At 44.2% G+C, this 24,398-nt stretch overlaps 1 protein-coding gene across 17 annotated transcripts in view; it reads right to left on the reverse strand.

The window, feature by feature from the left end:
* The window catches only part of LOC140907905 (KAT8 regulatory NSL complex subunit 1), a 147,101-nt gene that overhangs the window by 70,776 nt on the left and 51,927 nt on the right, over positions 1-24,398 (reverse strand). For all 17 annotated transcript variants that reach the window (XM_073334933.1, XM_073334934.1, XM_073334928.1 and 14 more), the window contains 2 exons: positions 23,287-23,428; positions 1,279-1,485 (listed from right to left, as the gene is read on the reverse strand). In XM_073334933.1, the coding sequence (XP_073191034.1) occupies positions 1,279-1,485; positions 23,287-23,400 (321 nt within the window). In that variant the 5' untranslated portion in view covers positions 23,401-23,428. The remainder of the gene's footprint in view (positions 1-1,278; positions 1,486-23,286; positions 23,429-24,398) is intronic.

Here is a 24,398-nt window from a genome sequence, read left to right on the forward strand (position 1 = left end):
ACATCTAACACAACATACTTTTGAATCCTAATCTAGAAAAAGCCTGTGCAACAAGTCAATATGTAATCTTGTAATACACCCATATAAATATAATATAATTTATAATATAAATGTAATATAAAGTTGCTTTAGCTACCTTTTTTACTTGTAAATCTCAGTTAAAAACAATTTGATTCCACTCAAACTAACTAAGCTGCTTTTGAGCTACTCTAGGACTATGAGCTCAAGTTTCTTACACAGGTTATTTTCCTGATGGCAATAACAAGCAACAAGGCAAGTTTCAGGTCATAGTGACTGATTCATTTATCATTAGTTTCTTTAAAGATCAAGTGGTGCTGGACATCCATCTTAAACCAGACTAAGGCCTTTAGAAAGTCCATCCAGCTTTTTAATTTTATTTGACACCGAGTAGGTTCTATAGTCTCCAAGAGCAAGACATCTAACTGGCTGGCTGAATACAGCTTTCATTGATACAGCTTGGCAAGCCTAGGTATGGAGGATCATGTTAAGGGCCATTCTCTGAGAGGCAAGTATGCTGCCTCCTATGTATATATCTATACAGAAGATTCACAAAGTAACCAAAACTATCAAATGCAGATTTAAGGGTTTTCTAACTGCATATTTTTTCATCTTGCCTCAGCTGGCTATTATAGGAGTATTTTCATGTTTCAAAGAAAGTCCCCATGTGAGCAATGGAACAACCCTTGGAAACCTCCAAAGGCTGAGGTGAGATGCCTGCTAGATCCAATGGCTTAGAACTGTAAACCCAGGAGCAGGAACTGATTGAGATAGATATCTTCAGAACAACTATAATTATGAGATTCTAATTACCTCTCTGTTAGCTACCAACCGCGAAATAGGAAGGCTTCAAAATTCCATACAGTTTAGAAATGGTCATCCAACCTCTTTAGCAATGGTAATGACTTGTACAGAGTATGAAAGAAACATAACAGGTCTTTAGGAGAGCCAAAGAAAAAAAGCAAAACAAGTTATTCACAAGTTTAAAAAAAAACAAAAAACTGATGACTACCTACACCACAGGACGTATCATTATTTAAGATCAGGAAAATGAAAGCTGAAATGAATTATAAAGAAAAGTTAAACCATTAATGAACAGAGAGTATGATAAGACTAAGTTATGCACTATCTTATGTGATTTGTGAACTTATTTCAGTAAGTCTTATTATTGATATAAGATGTGCTAAAAAGACAGGCTCCTTCTGCATTACTCTGTATTCCTGCATAAACACTGCATTCATGTTTTTCCTAAAGTCTAACCTGTTTCTCCACAATGTTCATGAAGTAGGAAGGGGTGCAGGAGGACAAATCACACGGTCTCTCTCCAGAAGGGACCTTCTGGATGGAAGAGGAGGAATGTGGTAGTCCCTTATTCCTTCTGGAATTCACCACTGATGTGGAACTTAATCGGCCCTGCTGTTTCATCAAATCTTCAGGCTTCTGATCACCACCAAGGACAACTGGACCCTAGGGAGAGAAAATGACACTGGATTCATCATCTGCACAGAGTTTTGGAAACTGCAGTATAAAGAATTAAAGCATCCTCAAGAAATAACCACCAGGGGAGTGAGTAAGTAAAATAAATAAAAATAGATAATTAGGTTTTCATAAAAAACCCTGATCAGTATGAGTCATTGTTTATTTCTGAACTAGAAGCAGCTTAACTCCTGTAGGAAACAGAAATGTTTCTAGTCCAATTCTAATGCTATTGTGCTTTGCCTTTTTCTAGAACACTAAAGAAGCAGTGAGAAAACTAACTATAGAATGTAAATAATACACAAACTCTGAAGCAGTTACGATTGTCTCTCCTTCAACAAACCCACAAAAACAAGGAAATGAAAAGTAAGCCACTCAACAGTACAAAGCCTCTACACCTCCACCCACAAGCAAACATCTTACCATTACCAGAACATACATCAAAAACTGCAGGCCCCAGTCTTTACTCTGCCTTCCACTTCCACTATTCTGACACACCCTTTACTCCTGGGGAAACTGTGCACCAAAATATTAAAAATTCTGTGCACAATATTTTAAAATTATGCATATTTTATTTGTAAAAACTATATAATTACACCAGTTTCAATTATTTTGGTAATTTATTTCAAAATACCCGTCAGCAAGTATGTCTAACAATACAGACACCAAAAAAGATTCAGGAAATGTTTTTTGTCAAACAGATTCCTTATTAGACATATTAATACTGAGTAATAATTAATTTAAAACAACAATACCAAAATGTATTTCCCACACCCCTCAGAAGCAGTGCAAAGGCTTGGGGGAGTTTTCAAAATCCCTCTTGCAAACTTCCTTGAACCTTAGCCCAGGTTGGCTCAGTGGCCTTGGAGCATCCTCAGGCTCTCCATACAGGAGAACATAAGAACGGCCATACTGGGTCAGACCAAAGGTCCATCTAGCCCAGTATCTTGTCTTCCAACAGTGGCCAATGACAGGTGCTTCAGAGAGAATAAACAGAGCAGGTAATCATCAACTGATACATCCCCTGTCACCCATTCCCAGCTTCTGGCAAACAGAGGCTATGGACACTATCCCTGCCCATCCTGGCTAATAGCCATAGATGGACCTATCTTCCATTAATTTATCTAGCTCTTTTTTGAACCCTATTATAGTCTTGGCCTTCACAACATCCTCTGGCAAAGAGTTCCATAGGTTGACTGTGCGTTGTGTGAAGAAATACTTCCTTTTGTTTGTTTTAAACCAGCTGCCTACTAATTTCATTTGATGACCCCTAATTCTTGTATAATGAGAAGGAGTAAATAATACTACTTTATTTCGTTTCTCCACACCTATCATGATTTTATAGACCTCTATCATATCCCCACTTAGTTGTCTCTTTTCCAAGCTGAAAAGTCCCAGACTTATTAATCTTTCTTCACATGGAAGCTGTTCCATACCCCTAATCTTTTTTGTTGCCGTTTTCTGTACCTTTTCCAATTCCAATATATCTCCTTTTGAGATGGGGTGACTACATCTACACGCAATATTCAAGATGTGGGTGGTTCCAGAGATTTATATAGAGGCAATATGATAGGTCCTTTGGAATGCACCTGGTACAGATGACCAAGGCAATGAAGATGCTTGTGGAGCAGTCTTCCTGGCTTAAGGACCTATTGCTTTCTTGATGCCATCATACGTATCTCTTAGACCTCCATTCTCAAGGACATTTCACAGAATCATAGAAGATTAGGGTTGGAAGAAATTTCAGGAGGTCATCCAGTCCACCCTCCTGTGCAAAGCAGATTTGTATCTTCTTGCACAAATAGAGCCATGTGTGATTAAGCACATTGCTTTGTACTGGTTGCAATGCGCCCTTGGCCAATCTGAGGTTAATACATGCATCAGGAGAGGGGTCCATGTTGTGCTGGAGGAATGCTGTGCATTTTGCCTCCATGACTAGGAGCATTTCTTCAGAATATGCCACAAACCAATCTTTATCTTGTACCATCTTTTTATCAAAGGCTAAAGTTGAAGCTGTATAGATATGTCTTCCAAGTGTATTCCATGCTGCATCAGCATTCAGGGAGGTATAAACAGAGGACATATCTTCCCTGAGATATGTAATACATTGGCAACACTTTCACATCAGCAACACAAAAGACCAAGGAATGTGTAGGCAACAGCTTTCTTTAGTATGATGGAATTTCCATAGTGAAAATCTTGTTTTGCAGCATACAAATGCATAGTCTATGTAAGGCCTGGTCTACACTACGGGGTTAGGTCGACTTTAGCTGCGTTTGTCGATTTAAAAATGACTGTGTCCACACAACCAACCCCATTCCGTCAACCTAAAGGGCTCTTAAAATCGACTTCTGTACTCTTCCCCGACGAGGGGAGTAGCACTAAAATCTACCTTGCTGGGTCGAATTTGGGGTAGTGCAGACACAAATTGACAGTATTGGCCTCCAGGAGCTATCCCAGAGTGCTCCATTGTGACCTCTCTGGACAGCACTTTGAACTCCGATGCACTAGACAGGTACACAGAAAAAGCCCCGGGAACTTTTGAATTTCATTTCCTGTTTGATCAGCATGGCAAACTCAGCAGCACAGGTGACCATGCAGTCCCCCCAGAATCGTAGAGCATAGAATGTTTCTACGCTCCCCCTATCATCTCCATCCCTGAGGTTATCGCAGATTAGAAGGCGAAAAAAAACCCACTCGCGATGACATGTTTTCCGAGCTCATGCCGTCCTCCCGCACTGATAGGGCACAGCTTAATGCATGGAGGCATTCAGTGGCAGAGGCCAGGGAAGAATTGAGTGAGTGAGAAGAGCGGAGGCAGGACGCGATGCTGAGGCTAATGGGAGAGCAAACGGACATGATGAAGCGTCTGTTGGGGGAGCAAATGATATGATGAAGCGTCTGCTGGAGCTGCAGGAAAGCCAACAAGAGCACAGATCCCAGCTGCATCCATTGTATAACTGCCTACACTCCTCCCCATGTTCCATAGCCTCCTCATCCAGACGCCCAAGAAAGCAGAGGGGGAGGCTCCAGGCACCCAGCCACTCCACTCCAGAGGATGGCCCAAGCAACAGAAGGCTGTCATTCAAACAGTTTGATTTTTAGTGTGGCTACAATAAGCAATGTGGCCTTGTCCTTCCCTCCTCCCCCATGCCACCTGGGCTACCTTGTCCAGTATCTTTTTTTTTTTTTAAATTAATAAAGAAAGAATGCATGGTTTCAAAACAATAGTTACTTTATTTCGAAGGGGGGAGGGTGGTTGTCTTACAGAGAATTAAAAATCAACAAAGTGGGTGGGTTTGCATCAAGGATAAACACATACAACTGTCACACTGAAGCCTGGCCAGTCATGAAACTGGTTTTCAAAGCCTCTCTGATGCACAGCGTGCCTTGCTGTGCTCTTCTAATCGCTCTGGTGTCTGGCTGCTCAAAATCAGACACCAGGCGATTTGCCTCAACCTCCCACCCCACCATAAATGTCTTCCCCTTACTCTCACAGATATTATGGAGCACACAGCAAGCAGCAATAACAATGGGAATGTTGGTTGCACTGAGGTCTGACCTAGTCAGCAAACAGTGCCAGCGAGCTTTTAAATGTCCAAAGGCACATTCTACCACCATTCTGCACTTGCTCAGCCTATAGTTGAACTGCTCCTTACTACCGTCCAGGCTTCATGAGCCATGGGAGCAAGGGGTAGGTGCGACCGCGCGGTGCTGCCGGCTGGGAGAGCAGCCTGACGCAGAAGCCTCCAGCTCACATGATATTCCAGTCAGGACTGAATCTCCATGAGACGAAACTTCAAGAAGAGAATGACTTGGAGTCTCTGGCTCCCATGTGGTGCTCTAAGAGGAGAAAAGCCATGTCTGTCCAGGCGCCCCTGATCAACACCACCAAGGTGTGCCAGGAGCTCCAGGAGACGTATGGCAGCTATCAGTCCTACTGCACCATCTGCCGCAAAGGCAAGGAGCTCTTGCTGTGTAGCAGTGCAGTACCACGTCTGTCAGCAGCACCTAGGAGACGTACAGTGACGGTGAGCTGAGCGGGCTCCATGCTTGCCGTAGTATGGCATCTGCATGGGTAACCCAGGAAAAAAGGCGCAAAATGACAGTCTGCCATTGGTTTCCCGGGAGGGAGTGGGGGGGCTGACGACGTACCCAAAGCCACCCGCAACAATGTTTTTGCCCCATCATACATTGGGAGCTTAACCCAGAATTCCAATGAGCAGTGGAGACTGCAGGAACTGTGGAATAGCAGACAACAGACAATCGCTCACCTGATGGTAGCTTACTGATGACACTATGAAGCTGCTGATAGAATAAGTCCTTCTCTTCAGAAATGGAGGAAAGTGTTGGGACATATATGGATATTGGCAAAGCTATATATAGTAAGTATATTTAGTGATACATATGATGATGATATAATATAATATGTTCTGATATTACAACAGGATGTTCAACTTTGGGTGCTCATGAGTTTTGGACTGCAAAACCCACCCCGTATCCACGGTGGTCTTGTTTGCTTTTTCCATGCCAGAAAAAGATGTAATGCATCTCCCATAGAGATCCTGCATCAGCTAGTCTGGTTTCAGAGGAAGTGGTCATGTCAATGCAAATAAGGTGTCAGAGGTTTACCTTTGGACCAAAGTCCCCTTCTCAGCAATACAAAGGCTTGGAGACCAAAGACGTTTGGAAGCCAACAAATCTGCCGGAAACTCCAAAAGACAGAGCTTAGTTGCAGTACCAATCACATAATGTTTTCTCCACATAGAATTGGATCATTAAAGCAGTAGAATCCACTCATATTCTATCTCCTTGTTGAAAATGCGCATTGTAATACAAGCCCTATGCCCGGATACCAACATAACCGACACAATTATGCACAGAAATGATGCATATAGTGCACCCTGAAGGAATATATGCACCTCTTCCCTTTTCTCACACGTAAGAGGGTGGAAAACATAGATTTCCTATCACAATCACAGCTCTGTCACACATCTCAAAGTAATCCACGCACTTACCAATAAGGCCCAACTATTGCCTCTCCATTTAGCATAGGTACATCTAACACACAACCTGCTCCTGAAATGTACGCAAGTAATTTCCGTTGGCTACTGCCAGCTCCAAGAGAAAAGAGAATGTGGCATGGGCAACAATTTCCCCCAACCCTGCTTTTGTCCTTTAATAGGGTTAGATGGAATCCTGTGAGCGAGAGTGAATGGACTGTAAGAGATGAAGAACTTGTATATCTCAACAACTGTGGGATTGGCAGAGTGTGTGTGTTAATGGGGCACTGCTCAGAGTGGACACAGTTAAGGTTTCATGGGCAACCTCAACGGTGGATTTCATGATTTTCAGAAGTTTGAAGTTTTGCTCAACTAGACATTCTGCAAGAGGATAACATACCACAAAGCAACCTTAACTCTGCATTAACAGTTTTTTGCTGCTGAACGTAGTCCAGCCCGTTTAGATATCTTTCACTGCTAACAATTTCATTACCAACCATTATACTTTTCTCTCTCTTTCTTAGAAGAGACCCTTGAGAAGAATTGGTCTGCTATTACAATTAAGTAGTGCATGACCTCTGCTAAAAGTTTAGATTGCTTCAAAACAGGTTTCAATATTTATTTGATACACTGATCATTTAGCACTGATAGATAGTTGAGGTCAACAGACAAAAGCTCCACTTATACTGAAACTACTAGATCTCTGAGGCCTCTTTGACGGTTGATCATGAGGTGCTGCTGACTCACTCTACCGAGATGTTTATACCATGCCCACCACCGTAGTATATAACACACATATTGTAGCAGTAAATTGGCTGTACATGTCCCTTTCCAATAGATCCCAGAAAATTATGATGGGCAGCTGTTTTTTTGGACAGCTCTTACCTGCAGAATCCTACAGGACCTGGGTCTTAACACCTCTGAAATGTTTAGACTATAAGCTTTTGGGGGCAGGGGTTATCACCTGCTATGAAAGTGTACAGTGTCTAGGCACAATGGGGTCACAATGATGACTAGGGCTTCTAATCTAGGAGCTATTATAATAAGTAATGTAAGCCACTGAGAGAGATCGTGAAATGCTATGGTACTTCGGTGTCATCAATATGTGAACGGCAACCAATTAGACAACTCTTCAGCTAAAGTAATATTGTTGCTAACAGCACCTGAACGAACTGGAGATCTGGAGTAAAAGCTGAAGATAAATCCTGGAATTGGAAAACCACTGATTGCCAGACAATCATTTGTGTCATAGCCATGGCATCTCTGATATACACTGTGGTTTCTTTGTTACATGCTCTTAGCTCAAGGATTCTTTCATCTTGAGTCTCTAGCTGATGCCCTAAGTCAGTTTTTGTCTGTTCTTCTCATTGTTCCATCAGCATGGATGAGGTGTGATGTAGAGCTGTTAAATGGCATTATAAGCCTGTAGGTAAGGGGAAACAATGGTACTCAAAATGAGCAAGTGTCATTTTTTGCTCAGTTCCAGAAATACTGCAACATGACTATGACTATTTATCAATGTTGATAAATGCATAGTAATACACACTGGAAAATACAATCCCAAATATACTACAGAATGATGGAATCTAAATGAGCTGTTACCACACAAAAAAAGAGATCTTGGAATCATTGTGGATAGTTCTCTGAAAACATCCACTCAGTGTGCAGCAGCAGTCAAAAAAACATTAGGAACCATTAGGAAAGGAATAGATAATAGGACAGAAAATATCATAATGCCACTATATAAATCCATAGTACGCCCACACTTTGAATATTGCGTGCAATTCTGGTTGCCCAATTTCAAAAAAAGATATATTAGAATTGGAAAAGGTACAGAGAAGGGCAACAAAAATGATTAAGAGCATGGAACAGCTTCTGTATGAGGAGAGACCAAAAAGACTGGCATTTTTCAACATGGAAAAGAGGCAACTAAGGGGATACAATGGAGATCTATAAAATACTGACTAGTGTGGAGAAACTCTCTTATTCACTGTTATTTACTCCTTCACATACCACAAGAACCAGGGGTCGGTCACTCAAATTAATAGGCAGCAGGTTTAAAACAAATAAAACGCAGTACATCTTCATACAACACACAGTCAACCTGCAGAACTCATTGCCAGGGAATGCGGTGAGCACCACCTGGATCCGGCACCCCGCACCCCAACCTGCTGCCCTGAGCCCTCTCCCACACCCAAACTCCCTCCCAGCCCCTGAACCCTGCACCCTCTCCCGCGCCCCAGCCCCACACCCCCTCCTGCATCCAACCCCCCCCCTTAGTTAATCGGCATTTTTCACTTACCAGCACCCCTCCTTCCCCCAACATGCCAGATGAAACAGCTTTTGCTGTACTAATATGAAATGTTTTCACATAAGATAGTCTTAATTGTTAAAGTGTCTCAAAAGTGATAATAGTTTCTATACTTTCAATTGAAACTTGCTGATCAGATCAGTCTCATACTGAAGGTTGTGCCCCAGTAGCAGTAGACTACATGCCCATAGTTTGCATTGCACAGTGGGTAGATATGAAAGTACATGAATTCCTAATGTAATGCTTCTCCATTTGTAAGCTTTTGTATATACAAGTTAAACAGCTAGTCTGCCTGGTAGAGGATTTTAATTTGTAATTACTATACATGCAGTATAAGCCTTTGAAATATTCTAAAAACTAGCCTTTTAATTCAGGTCAGTATTAGCGTTAGAGATGACAATACACAGCTTCGTATTATGAATATGCAAAACCTATGGGAGAAAGAAATAGCCTAACAAGAAGTAGTGAAGACAAAGTCCACAAAAAAGTCCTTGCCTCTGCACTGAACAGGGATGAAGAGCATGTTGCAGCTCTTAACCATGTCATCAACAATATGACAAATCCATTTCCAGAGGGGCTTACCAACATACCTCTTGCATGTAACATGAGATGTGCAAGAGATTCTACTGAAAAAAGCAGATGCTGATGAAGAACAAATGAAGAGATTTGTAAGAGGTGCAGTTGATTCTGATGGGACATGTAGCTTCTTCAGCCCAGTCAAGAAATCTGGCATCAAAGCATTTACTGACTTGGCCAAGACAGCCAAATTTAAGTCTGGCAACTTCCCCAGAGCCATATCTTTAGCAAGATGCAGAGATGATGTTTCAATGGCAACTATTTCTCAGTCACCCAATAGGACCTGTGCATATGTCCCTCTTTCATGCTGATGGAACAATGAGAAGAACAGAAAAAAACTGAATTAGAGCATCAGCTGGAGGCTCAAGATGAAAGAATCCTTGAGCTAAGAGATGTAACAAAGAAACCACAATGTATATCAGAGATGCCATGGCTATGACACAAATGATTGCTGGAAACAAATTCGACATTCAGTGAACCGGCTGCTGAGTACTTGAGGTAGGTCCTAAAAGGATTTGACAAAGCTAATTCTGTAATTGAAATCTTTGATAGATATGACAATAATAATGCTCTGAAAACCGAAGAAAGTCAGCACCGGACAGAATCGAAGGCTGCGTGCAAGAAATATCAGGTAACTGGTGGATGCCCTGTGCCTCCACAGAAAACATTTCTAAATGTGGTCCAACAAGCAGTCACTTGTAAAATTCCTCTATAAATATATGGTTCAAAATGTACCTCAGAGTGTAGGAGCACACCCAACACAGACACTCCTTCTCGCTGGAGGCTTTTCCAAAGAGGTGCTGAAGATGCCCAGGAGTGCAGTACCCAAAAAGAAGTAGACAAAATGATGCTTCTGCAAGCTGTATATGCCAGCATGGTCTCTTGGCATCAAAGGAAACTTAGGAATTAGGTCACTTGATACAGATGTTTTGGTCCCTGCTGTTCAATGCATTCCAAAAAAAGAATACACGAAACATGTGGATTGAAACAGGCACCTTTACCAGCACAACTAACAAGCAACGCTTCATACCTGTGCATGCCATTTGTGATGCTCTCCCGACTTCTGCTGTACACGAATTAACAGTATGTGTCTCTGTGTCATCCATATTTGGTATGGGGGGAGGGAGCAGTGGGGGAATCTGTGTTTAATGTTGTCAAAACAAAGAGAGAGCTTACCACTTCAGAGATCTTGACAAATCAGGAGACAGTGACAGAAAAAGTTGCAATTTTTGCAGCAACGAAGTTGGTAGCAGTGCTGTATGACCAGAGTGAGAAAGAAAAGACCACCCCCATAGAGACATAGCTTGTGCCTCAATCTAGCCATCAAAAAGGACAAGTCACTGGCCAAACTCCTACCACACGACGACAGTTTTGAAGAGCATGTCAAAAGAGCACCCTGGCAAACAAAGACTTGGATATCTTTGCACGTAGGAAAACTAGATATTGGATCACTATTGCAACATGGATGGAAAAATGTGACTGATGAATTACTTCCTGTATTCTTCAAGTGCCCAGTGGCATCTGAGCTTTTACAAGACCTTATTTGTGCCTTATTTGTGTAGAACAGTGGTCCCCAAATGGTGGGAGCAGGCCCCTCCCCAAGAGGGAGTCCACTTCTAGGGCAAGGATACTGTTGTGAGAGCGGTCCCAGAAGCGGAATGGAGGATGTGGAGGAGGTAGTGTTGTGAACTTGATCATATAGCGCTAATGACATCTAGGACCCACTTGTCTATTATCACACTCCATGCTGGTAGAGTCTTCGGCAGCCTCTGAAGGGGGTGACTGGCAAGAGCGGTGGTGTGCATAGTGCTTGACTGCTCCCTAGACGTACTCAGAAATAGCGCTTACATGAAGAGTGGGTTTGCTGTACAGAGGACTGAACTTGATGGGCCAGGTGGACGGGACCTCTAGGTCTTCAGATGCTTTTACGGAGGCTCGTAGGGTCGCTGGTGGTAAAACTGGGGAGCTTTGTACTGCTGTGCGGGGGCTGGCCGATAAATCTTTCACTGGGGTGTTGACGTATAAATACCCAGCAATTGCAAGGTGGCTCTAGAGCCTTTATGCAAGTGTAGGGAATCATCTGTTTTCTGGCTTAAGATGTGGGATTCATCAAAGAGAATGTCTTCAATTGTATTCTGCACCTCCCTAGGGAAACCAGAGGAGTGTAACCAGGATTCCCTCCTCAATGATTCCAGTGGCCATAGAGCACAAAGACCTGTTCACAGAGCCTACTACAGCCTGAAGCTTGGTTCTGGTGACTCATGTGCCCTCCTCCAGAATAGCTTGGAAGCGAGCATGATCCTGTTGGGGTAACTTGTCCGCAAACTGGCCATAGTTCAAAAAGTCATATTTAGCCAGCAGTGCCAGGTAGTTAGAGATGTGGAACTGAAGACTGGCTAAAGAAAAGACCTTGCTACCTAGAAGGTCTAACCTCTTAACATCCATGTTCCACTCCAACCAACAGAGAGGGTATTGCCTGGCACGCTCCTTAGCGGCCTGCATAACCAAATAAATAGGTGGGGGGAGAGAAAACAGAAATTCAGACCCCCTTCGGGGGAGCATAGTACCTCTTTCCCGTCCCCTACATGGTGGGGGTACACGTGGCCAGTGTATGCCACACGGTGCAAGTGAAGAATGGCACTGTTGATCGGTAGTACCACTCTGGCCAGTACTGATGCGTGGAGAATGTCCTGCAACTGATGCGGATGGTCTTGACCTCCACAACAGCTCCTGGAATTAGTGGTAGTCATCCAGGACTGAGAAAGGAATTGACGACTTGGCCACATTGGGAAATGAGGGGAACTGCTCTGGATCTGGCGGCACTGTTGGAGCTGGGCTAACCAGTGTGTCCTCCAATCCCAAATGTCTACTCAAAAAAGGATGGAATGGTGAAATAGAAGACTCCTCTCGGGTGGGTTGGGACAGTTCTGAAGACAGATAGTGGAGCCAAGAACCCCAGTAAGGCCAACCCAGGGGATCCTGAGGCTGTTGCATTGGTGCCCCTAGTGGCTCGTGTGCTGGGGCAAGGGGGGGTAGTGTTGCTGGACTGGCGGAACCCTTGAGTAGTCATGCCATTGGAACAGGAGCAGTAGACCACACATACCAGCAGAGTCCTCTCACATGGAGGAATTGGATTTTTGTACAAATGGTGGCACCGTCAGAATGGAGTGAGCCATGGGGGAGCGCTCAGGAACATGGCTGGAAGGCAGCAAGTCTAAAGTAGGAGAACAGACCCTTCTGGGGCCGGGGGGCGCAATGTCCTGAAATACACAGAGACCTCAGCTCATCCAGGGCAAACAGTTCATGAGGACCGGGGCAGAATCCTGCCTCCCCGGAGTCAACGGCACAGTCCACTGACGGAACCAGAAGCTGCCTCAGTCAGTCCCAGAACTGACTATTCATGGGACTTCGGCAGAACCGGTGCAGAAGGGGTACTCATGAACCAGGACCCATGGATCCAGTGTGTGGCATGACTTTTTGTCACACTTGTGGGCCTTGGAATGCGCTACTTCTCCATGGCTGGAAGTTGCAGATGATGCAGCATCTTTCTTGGGCCCTGAGGAAGACTTAGTGCTATGCTTATGCACATGCTTCCTTGCCTCACGACTAGGGCCCGGCACAGGGTCCATAGCACTGGTACTGGTGGAACCAGTGTTTGGAGTTCTGTGGTAGAAGGAGCACTTCTGCATTGCTCAGGCTGATGTACCGGGGCATACCCCAGCCTAGATCAGACTGCAGCCTCATAGTAAACTGCTTCTTAAGGCGGAGAGCCCGACTTCTCAGGTACGGGCAGGGAAGAGGTGGCACATACTGCACCTGGACGCAATGTAGACTTCCCCCAAGCAATACAGGCAGCACTGGTGCTTGTCACTGACCAAAAACAAGGGCAGGAAGCGCAGATCTTGAACCCTGGCATCTTCAGCATAATCCAGTACCCATGTGTGGGTGCTGGGGGGTTGGTAGGTCAGCAGGAAAACTGCTGAAGCAGCATCTCAAAGTCCTTAAATCCTAAGAAAAGTACTACTAACAATAAAAACTACTACAAAAACAATAAAATGCTAACTATACACAAAAATAAAAGTTTTTCACTATGTATGAAAAGTGCGTCACAAGGAACGAGAACAGCAGAAACTCTGATTTGGACTACTAGGTGGTGAGAAAGAACTGAGGGCGTGGTCAGTCTGCCCCATCCTTTATTGTCTCGGTTGAAACCATGAGGCAGTACAAGGGTGCATATACAGACCAGTGGACACTACTACTTTCAAAAGCTCAGGCTCCAGGCACATGGCATATTCACATTGTCCCTATTGTATTCCACTGAGGGTTACCACTTGAACTAAAACTGCTCCAAACCAAAAGCCATTTTCATCCCATTGGTCCCCTTTCATACACAGAGACCCATCTCCCTGAAAAACCTTCACAGGAGAACCCATCAGCATATCCTGATCATCACTAATGCCCTACAATCCCAAGGCCCACTGAAGTTAATTTGAGTCATTCCATCAACCTCAGTGGGTTTTGGATTAGACCCTGAATGTGGGCTCTGCTAAATCAGGTGGGAAAGAGTGAACTTCAGAGCTTGGAGGTCCTCATAACACCTTTCCATTTAAATTAGTGGCTATTATATTAAATAAATTAGATCACGAGTGCTGCATTATCCACAGGGAAAGCCTGAAATATTCAGAACCCTAAAGTGATCAGTAAAATAATTAACTGTCCTAATTAATCATTCACACCTCTCAGAGCTATTGTTTCAGGCTGTATGAAGATTCAGGAAACATAACTGAATGTAAAACAATGCAGTAATCTTTTAAAGATTTTTTTTGCAAACTTTAGACATTCTCTCTGAAATGAATGCTTAGATTGTGTCTCAAAACTCTGGCAAGGATTTGATTCTGTTGCAAATTCCAAAGTTGTGTATCAAAAAATATAAAGGTTCTACTTATGAAAATAGGGGTGCCAAGAAAGGGATACAATATTAAGTTTTAAAACAAGCAAGAAATGCAGACCCTCACCTTATTTACTATAATTTATCCTGATAAGTTCTTCTGTCACACAAGGATATACAGTGTATTTTTGTTCTTTCCCATATGTTCCAGACGTCAACAGAAACCAAGGCTCCGTCTCAGGCCAAGGCAATTGAGAAGAAACTGAGAGCGGTTTACCCATGCAGCTCGATACAGCATTCGTGCATGCCTTAAGGATGCATACAAAATAAAAATCTCCAAGAGGTGCATAATCACTTCAAGTGGAGCACCCATGGGAATGCTACTCAAAGTAGTAAACTTAGCAACAAATGCCAGCTACTAATTCTTACACCCCCTTACGCCCGGGAAGGGGGAGAGACAAGATTCCTAGGAGAAAATTTACAGCAAGAAAACATTCTGCAAGGCAATTCTTCACTGTCATCAACACTCTACGCTTCCTAACACCCTACTGGGACAAAGTTTAGCTTCGCCTTTGTATTATGGCAGCACCCAAAGGCCCTGATCAAACTCAGGGTCGCCTTGTGTTAGGCACAGTACAGACACAGTCCCTAATGTGAAGAAGATCTCTGTGTAAGCTTGAAAGCTTGTCTCTCTAACTAACAGAAGTTGGTCCAATAAAAGATTATCTCACCCACCTTGTCTCTCAAATGTTTTATTACTCATGTAGTTCAAGCACTAGAAACAGAAGCAATCACAGAGAAAAACAATGCTGAATGAAAGCGGGAGATCAGTACATCGATCAGTAACCTTAGTGGTTAGTATCAGTACCATGCAATCCTTCCGGGGAGAAAAACAAAAAAACAGAACACTCCTGCTTCAAAGGGTATGGATGGCTAAGGGAACTGGTAATTGGATACAGAGCTTTTCAGAAATAGGCTACCAGTCAGAATCCAGCCCACGCTGGAAGTAAGCAAAAACAATCAGCATCTGATGGCTGTTTAGCAACCTATGCAGTGGTTATGGATTACAGGAAATGGAATAGACACCACCTCTCTCTCCCTCACACACACGCACTATATTTGGCACACCTGGCCTTCCCATTGGCAGTCCCAGCAGAGATGCCAATAACTGAATAGATCATGGAGACTTCACTCCCGCTTTCATTTCTACAGGTAGTCCCGGAGAGCTTCAGTGAGGAAGATTATAATGCCAATGTTTATTACATACCTACCACCCTGTGGCCATCTGGCAAGTTTCACCAGTACTGAAGTGACCAATATACATATTTTTTAAATAGAGGGGTGGGTGTGTGTGTGTGTGTTTATTTAAAACTAGAGCCTGTCTCTACCCCGGCTCATGTGCAAAGAAGAAATAAAGTTTCAGGACATTTAACAGAGAACAAAAACCCTTCAATGAAAGGGCTCTCGAGCTTGGCTGTTTCTTTGCATTCATCTGTCAGGTCCAAGTGCTCAGATCTGACCAGCGCTTCATGCAGGCTCCCCAACTTCGGCGGGAGAAATGAGTCAGCATTCTCTACTTCCCCCGCGACTGCCTTCCTTCCTGAGCAAGCACCCAGGCCAAGGAGAAAACCCCTGCAAGGCTTGTGGGAAGCAGAACTTCGCATTTCCCCCCTCAGCGCCCCCTAGCATGTAGGACAGCTGCCCCGCGGGAGGCCCAGGGGAAAAGCCTGTGTGGGTAGGCGCGCCCTGGGGCTTGGTGGAGATTGTTTGCTTGACCACAAGCCCTGTAACAGGGGGTGGTCTGGGCTGTCGCCTAACTCTGTCTGTGCTCCTAGCCAAGGCAGAGCCTTCTCCTCAATACTAGCAGACTCCAGCCCCAACTCCCCTTGGCTGTTGGCTGCTGTTAGCCGTTTGTTTTAATCCCCCACCAGGGAGTTCCCTGCTGAATGCGCACTGGCAATCTGTGCCAGCAGCCTCCCCTCCCCTCCTGAGGCTGGGGGGGCTGTACTCAGAGAAATACCTTCTTGAGAGTCACCACTTTCAACAGCAGCTGGACCAGCTCTTTCTCATGGGATCCCAGCTTATCCCCCTGAGCACCAGCAGTCTTCCCGAAAAAGATCACCAGGTAGTCAGGAGGGGAGGAGGCAATGGCCAAGGGTAGAAGCAGCAGGAGGCGGCGAATTGATGGCGGGGGTAGCAAAGAGTGGGAGGAAGCAACAGCAAAAGGATGAAAGGGTAGAAGTAGGGTGGATACAAGAGGCGGGAACACCAAACTGGGGTTGAGGCAGCAGAAGGAAGGATAAAAAGTAGAGGTCCCAGGAGAAGGAGGGAGGCGAGAAGCAGTAGCAAAAACTGGGGGATAACTGGGTGAGAGGCAGCAAGAGACAGAGGAGCCAATAGCACAGGGAAGGGGCAGCCGTAACTCGAAGGTAATGGGGCAGGAGAAGGCACTTCCTAGCAAATGACAAAGTTGCCTATGATCTCAACGTGTCTTCTAGGGCCCAAAGGAGCTCAGCTGAGACCTGGCTGTCCAGCCCCTCGCTCACTCTGCCTGGTCATTGCAACAGCCCTTCTCCCTGCTGATGACATGTAAAACCAAAAAAACGTGAACAGCTATGACACCACGTCATGATCACTACAGTCCCAGTGCCATTCTCGCCTGGGGCTCCGTGAAAGGAGAAGGGAGGGTGTCCTGAGGTTTGTCGTGCAGGGGGAGGTTCAGGGGACAATGTGTCTGCCGCCTATCCACCCCACTGCAGGAAGAAGAAACTCCAACACGAGATGCATTTTAAAGAAGCCCAAATGAACACCACAGGGAAACCAGCTCTGCTGAAGCTTTGAACAGGGGAGTAGGGTCAGAGAAGGGAAGGTGGGTTGTAGGGGGGCAGGGGGATGGGGAGCCAGGGTCCTAGGGAAGAGAAAGGAGATGATGAAGAGCAGGTGAGGTGACTTCTCTGCTGGGAATGGAAGGAAAACGGTGATCATGTGGAGAAGAGGGATAGAAGTGGGGCTAGGAGAGGAAGGGAGGCAAATGTGGGGTTTGCCAGTACAGCTTATTTTGCTTGGAGGCCCTGGATAAGATGCTGATAAAAGCGCAGTTTGGCTGGGATAAGCTAGTTTGCTAAGGACACTCTGTCATACAGTACAGCAGTGCTCCCATTGTAGGCCTGGCATCTGTTCCTTACACATCCATAGCACACCCACCTCTCCTGGCCAGTCATGCACCCTGCATGTATGCACAGCGTGCAAACCCCTGTCTATTAGCACCGACAGGTATCCCAGATACACTAGCACAGACACGCTGGTTGTGACGGTCCCACAGACAGCTCACCACAGTACAAACACACTCACACAGCTGTCCACATAATAATCATCCCGGTCACACGTTCTCCTTGCTGAACACCCCAGAAAATGACTGAATTCTCTTCAGGAAGACAGAGGCACTGTCCCTCTGCTGTCTGAGGTTAGAGCAGCCTCTTCCCTGCCAGTTTCTTCCCCCTCTCCCTTTTCCTTACTTAGCATTAATGTCACCCCAAATTGCTCATCCATCATCCAAAATTAGCCAAATGAATTGTCTTGTTATTCCAGTTATGACAATGAATGACCTGACATCAAAAAATATTTTGAATTCGCAGCGAGAAGGCAATCAATTATTTCATTCCCCTGCCTGGCTGGGAGCACCAGGTTTTGCCCTGGAAACAGTCCGCGCTCCATTAAGAAAAGGAGTACTTGTGGCACCTTAGAGACTAACAAATTTATTTGAGCATAAGCTTTCGTGAGCTACAGCTCACTTCACCGGACTGAATGCATCCGATGAAGTGAGCTGTAGCTCGCAAAAGCTTATGCTCAAATAAATTTGTTAGTCTCTAAGGTGCCACAAGTATTCCTTTTCTTTCTGCGAATACAGACTAACATGGCTGCTTCTCTGAAACCTGCTCCATTAATGGTATTTCAAAGCCCCAGTCAGGAGACTGGAGTATTTCATTTCATGCCCTAGCAATTACCAAGGTAGTTGTTGCTGTTAATCCCCTGCAGCCTGTTAAACTAAGGCTGCTCTTTTGTTTGGGATGGGGTTGGTATGCGCCTTGCATGCGTGTTGATTAACCCGTCTGGGGCTGCTTGTTTAATCAGGGCTGCTCTCAAGCTGGGGCTTCCTTGACTGGCAACGTTGATTTCCCATCCCCATTCCCTAGCAACTGTTGAGCCGCTGGGGACTCCCTCCCTGCTGGAGGCAGCTGAGGGGGATTCCCGCCCACCCACACCCTGTCTTCTGGTTGGGTGTGGCAAGGGAGCACCCATCGGCCATTGATGGAACTTGTTCTGTGCAGAAGCAGCAGTGCTGCGTTCCTGCCCAGATTAAGAAGTGGGTGATGGGCAGTTTTCTGCTGACTCCTTTTCAGGATCAGAGGAGGGAGCCTAACAGCAATTCAAGGCAGTGAGCCCAGCCCAGCCCAGCCCCTCTCAACATCTCCCTGTCCCTTTAAGCACATTTCAAGGGTAAGAAGGCGGCAACACCACCCACTGAGAAGGAATCCATCAAATCAGCGCTGCAGCTACCCCGGGCAGCATTGCAGCCTGTGGTTTGGGCAGAGAGTTGCATCTCAGCTGTACTGTGAGTTCATCAGGCGCATCTGGCATCTGGACTGTCCTGTCCCTGCAACGTGCACTTCGTTAAAGCATCATCTGCTGCTGGAAAACCACCACATCTTTGGCTAATAGCATGGCAGGGCGGGTGGGATGTACTCTCCCAGCTGGCTGAGATCCTGAAGGGGATGGCGGGATGAGATGGGAGACTGAGACCGGGATCAACGGTCAGAGGTTCCAGGATCAACCGGTTGGTGACCACTGTTCTAATCAAGGGATGCCTTTAAGCTTGTCTGTACACTGTTGTTTTTTTTTGCTGTATTTGTATCCATTGAGAAAACAATATTGTTACAGAGGAACCCCCTCTAGTGTGGATAAAGAGGTCTACTAATGAAAACCACTATATAAGAACAAGCTATTATTATTCCCCTCTACTTATAGGAATAAGCTACGTTGATATGAGCACCTTTCTGGTGGTATAATTGCACACACAGTAGGGGATACTTCTTTAACTCTTCCAGATTCTAAACTGACAGTTACAGCGGTACAAAACCCACATTTAAACCCGGTCTTAATGTTTTCAATGGCAGTTCCTCACCCATTGGCCCCAAAAGGTTAAAATGTCAGTAAACTCAAAGGAAGAATTGTAAGCAACATTGTTGTAGACTTGTCAGTCCCAGGATAGTAGAGAGACAAGGTAGGTGAGGTAATATCTTTTATTGGACCAATTTTTGTTGGTGAAAGAGACAAGCTGTCTTGTCTCTCTCACCAGCAGAAGTTGGTCCAATAAAAGATATTACCTTATCCACCTTGTTTCTATATAGGCAGAATTGTCATTCAAGAATAATCCTGATTTCCTCATTAGCATTTTTCCAACACAAAACCTAATTTGCACCAAAAGGTTTGACAATGACTACATAAAACAAAGGGAAATGTAAGTGATTTAAAAAAAATGTTTGCATATCAATGCCAGTGTGACTTTAGCTCGCTGGATTTAGCGCACGACTCAACAGTATCCATGCTTAACAGCTTTAGTACTCCATTTTCTCAAACCATTTTCCTCTTATTTTACCTTATCCTCCTTGGGGTTTTCCCCGCCATTGTGAGTGTAAATAGTCTGCATCAAGCCTTTGACCCCTCCCTGATCCTTTAAGAGTAGACCTCTCTGCTTCATGTGAGAGCCAAGCAGCAAAGTGAAAGTAACAAGGGTTACAGTGCAAAACACATTGATTAGTCTCCTTATTGAATACGGTCTTTATTTGCATTTTCAGTCAAGTCACTAGGTTTCAAACCGAGTTTATCTGCTATCATATTTAAACACCTATTTAAGAACAAAGCCAACACAAATGAACAGAGAGGAGCTAAAAGTATCCGTTTCACGTTGTAACTGAATAGTATAGCAAATTCACACATCAGAATGTGGACATTATTTAAAATCAAGGATCAGCAAAAATGTATGTGAACCAGACCAGAAGGTATGAAGTAGTGTGTATAGAAACAATTTACAGAATTATGAACTATATTATAGTAGTAACAAGAGGCCCCAAGCAGGATGATTGTTCTAAATGAGAAACATTCCTATGTGTAAAAAGAAAAGGAGTACTTGTGGTACCTTAGAGACTAACAAATTTATTTGAGCATAAGCTTTCGTGAGCTACAGCTCACTTCATCGGATGTCATTGTAGCATAAAATATTGTGCCAGAGGGCTACTGATAATATTTTGATTTACATAGCAAAATCACCCCTACCATCCTGTAACATGGTGCCCAAGCAAGCGGTAGCAAATGTAGTGTGACAAAGTTCCTGCTCTACCTTGGTGGGTCTTGTGCTAATTGGTGGATTTGCTCGCCTTGGAGCTTCACGGCAGCCCTCAGCTTGGCCGTTTTTCTGAACCCACAGTCCAGGTCGACTTCTCCTGTGTCTGATCAGAAGTTGGGAGGAGTTTGGGGGGAACCCGGGCCCGCCCTCTACTCCGAGGTCCAGCCCAGGGCCCTGTGGAATGCAGCTGTCTAGAGTGCCTCCTGGAACAGCTGTGCAACAGCTACAACTCCCTGGGCTACTTCCCCATGGCCTCCTCCCAACACCTTCTTTATCCTCACCATAGGACCTTTCTCCTGGTGTCTGATAATGCTTGTACACCTCAGTCCTCCAACAGTCCACGTTCTCACTCTCAGCTCATAGTGCCTGCCTCTTGCTCCCAGTTCCTCACACGCACACCACAAACTGAAGTGAGCTCCTTTTTAAACCCAGGTGCCCTGATTAGCCTGCCTTAATTGATTCTAGCAGCTTCTTGATTGGCTGCAGGTGTTCTAATCAGCCTGTCAGTCTTAATTGTCTTGATTGTTCTGGAACCTTCCCTGTTACCTTACCCAGGGAAAAGGGACCTACTTAACCTGGGGCTAATATATCTGCCTTCTATCACTCCTGTAGCCATCTGGCCTGACCCTGTCACAGTAGGTATAGCCAAATGAGCCTTAATTTTGTGTTAGGAATGAAGGGTCTCAAAACAGCAAAGCATGAAAGATTAAAGCACCCAAAAGCATAAGGCAAATACTGACAATGTCTGTCAATTAATTACAAGGGGAAATGTTCAGAAAATACACACACTTAGCAGGTTTCAGAGTAGCAGCCGTGTTTGTCTGTATTTGCAAAAACAAAAGGAGGACTTGTGGTACCTTAGAGACTAACAAATACTAATTCAGATGCCAGCTGGCACATGAATCAATTAACTGCATCAAACTACATCACCATCAGGTGTCAAAGACAAATACATCAATGTAACAAAAATTTATATCACTGTTCCAAAAACTCAGTTTGAGGCTTCCTGGTGCACAATTTCAACTAATCTGACCATATGCAGATCACATGCTAAGGAGACGCCACTGTAGTTTGCAAAGTACTTTGAATTCCTATGGGACGAAAGAGTCTCTACATAAGCAAACGTTTGCTTTTTTTAAGCTTTAACTCTATTTTGAAATTCGTTAGACACTTGAAACAACTGACTCCCACTTCAAGGCTTTTCCAGTAGACTCTCAGAAGGAAGTGATAAAGAATTACTGGTGTTTGGGAAAACTTATTTCTGGAGTCAAGCCAACACAGGCACCATCTTCTTCCTAGAGAGAAACTAGTTGGTGTGTGTTTGCCCCTGTACACACACGCATACACATATAAAAAAGAATAAGCAAGTGACAGTATGCTTAATCAACTGCATATTGTTATGTGGGTATGTATAAGTAGCTGTACAATGGTGGCAGGGGGCCCTCAAAGTAACTGACGAGCACATCTTGCTTTTCCATCAGGACATTCCTTGTCCATTACAAAAAACTTTGCCTCTGACTTTTCCCCATCACCCAAACTACTAACCAAACCAAATCCACTGAAGTGGCCATGGCACTCAACCACACACACAAGATTAGTTTAGATTATTTTAAATTCCCCAGCTTCTTCAATAGAATGACATGCTGAAAGCAAGTACCTTGCTGAACTGAGGCCGTAAACTTTTAACTATCCCCAAAAAGGAATGTTTAAAAGACAGCACTCAAAACAATCATCATTTAAATAGCTCCTTCAAATTATTCACCTAAGGCCAATCTTTATGTTGCAATAATCAATAGTGGAACACTACTAAATGCAAAAATGGTGAGGTGGAAGATTAACACCCTTTTATGTGGAAACTTATAGCAGGCAGATAACAGATGTTTGCAGTCTCATGTGGTCCTGCAAGTATACCAGATTAATGTCACCTAAGATAAAACACTGATATTTTCTTCCAGCACCTCAGAGGGCTTTTTTAAGCTGAACTTGTATTGTTCCTGCAGGAGCATTGCCACTGGGTAATTCACCTCCCTTTGTTGGCCCTGTCTTAAAGGCAAGTTGGGGGCTTTAAACTATGAAATGTAATTTATACAGGTAATAGATGGGGTGATCAGAATCCATTCACTCCACCTATTATGTTTTTAAAATTACATTGCAAGTTTCAAAGCCTCCAACTTACCTAAATATACACAATTGGTCCAATAAAGGGATAGAAGCAATCCTGCCAGACCCTCCCTGAAGGAATGTTTAGCAACATATTCTCCCCTGAAGGGCCTATGAGAAGGAAATGCGAGGTCTTAATTTTTATCTTCTCCTGGATTTTGAAATAAAACATGGAGACAAGACAGAAAAGTCTGAGCTCCTAAGTTTATTAGACTAGGCAAAACATTAGAACATATATTGCAGGAAATAGCCCCGCATTGGCAAAGGTTATTACTTAAATAACCTAGCAGATTTTTTCCACCTTTAATTTATGTGATTAAAAAGAATACCAATTAATACTCATCGCTTCCCTGGAGAGGTTGCTGTTGGAAGTCCTTCATTAATGTGCTGCCTACAAAATTCTAGTCGCAGTATAAAGGGTTAAAATCTCCAAGGTACAGAATGGCCTTACCTTGTTGGCACGTAGTTGCTTGTAGAGATCTGTCTGCTGCCTTATGCGATACTCCAAGTCAGAGATCTGAGCCTGCAGCCACGTCCACTGACAGATAATGGTTGCTCTCTCCATTGCCCATTGGCACTCTGCGTGATGATGCCTGGAAAGCAAAAGTTTGCATACTTTAATCACTTCCATTTATTTAAACTAATTTACTCTACATACAAAATCAACTAGGATAGGCAAATATTCACAAGTAAAAGTAATCACAAATTCACTTTAAAAGAGACCTATAAATAGCTTCTGAAGTCTATATCAAAACATTTCCTAAAAGGCAGGATCAAATAAGTTTTGCACTTCTCAAGCAATACCAACAATCCATTTCCAGCCACATACCAGCAATCATCCCGGCAATTATAAGGCAGTGAGAACGAATGGCTTAATTCTTCCTCAACTGCAACAACACAAACTGTTATGCTCTTTGGTGACTTGTTAATCACAAAAAGTGGTCCGTCAAGGAAAGAGTTCTGCCTAGCCACCTGCACACAGAGAACGTAAGAAATCTTTTACGGTTCAGTGGGATTGAATTATTGTAAAATGATAAAAAGGCATCTTTTGCTCCGTTGTACTCTAAAAAGGTATGACAACTTATCTTCACTGCCAGAGTTAGTTTACTTGAGTTCCTCCAATTGAGCTAGTCTAGCTAGAGAGTGAGGGCTCTTCTACACTGGACATTAGCATGCAGCAAGCTAGGGTCTGAATCTAAAGAACACTAGCTTGCTGTACAGTAATGTCCCCTTTGGACACTGGTTCTGTGCACTGGCTTAGACTATGTCTATGCTACGCGCCTTTTAGCGACACAGCTGTGCCACTAAAAGGCGCGCAGCGTAACCACTGTTTGTCAGCAGGAGAGAGCTCTCCCGCAGACAAATAAACTTCCACCCCCAATGAGCGGTAGTAGGTTTGTCGGCGGGAGAGCTCTCCTGTCAACAAAGCACTGTTCACACAGATGCTTTTCGTCGGCAAAACTTTCGTCGTTCGGGGTGTGTGCATTTTTTTTCACATCTCTGAATGAGAAAAGTTTTGTCATTCAGTTTCCAGTGTAGACAAAGCCTTAGTGTAAGTCTTCT

The sequence above is a fragment of the Lepidochelys kempii genome, chromosome 2 (assembly GCF_965140285.1).
Source record: "Lepidochelys kempii isolate rLepKem1 chromosome 2, rLepKem1.hap1, whole genome shotgun sequence".
Classification (NCBI taxonomy): Eukaryota; Metazoa; Chordata; order Testudines; family Cheloniidae; genus Lepidochelys; species Lepidochelys kempii.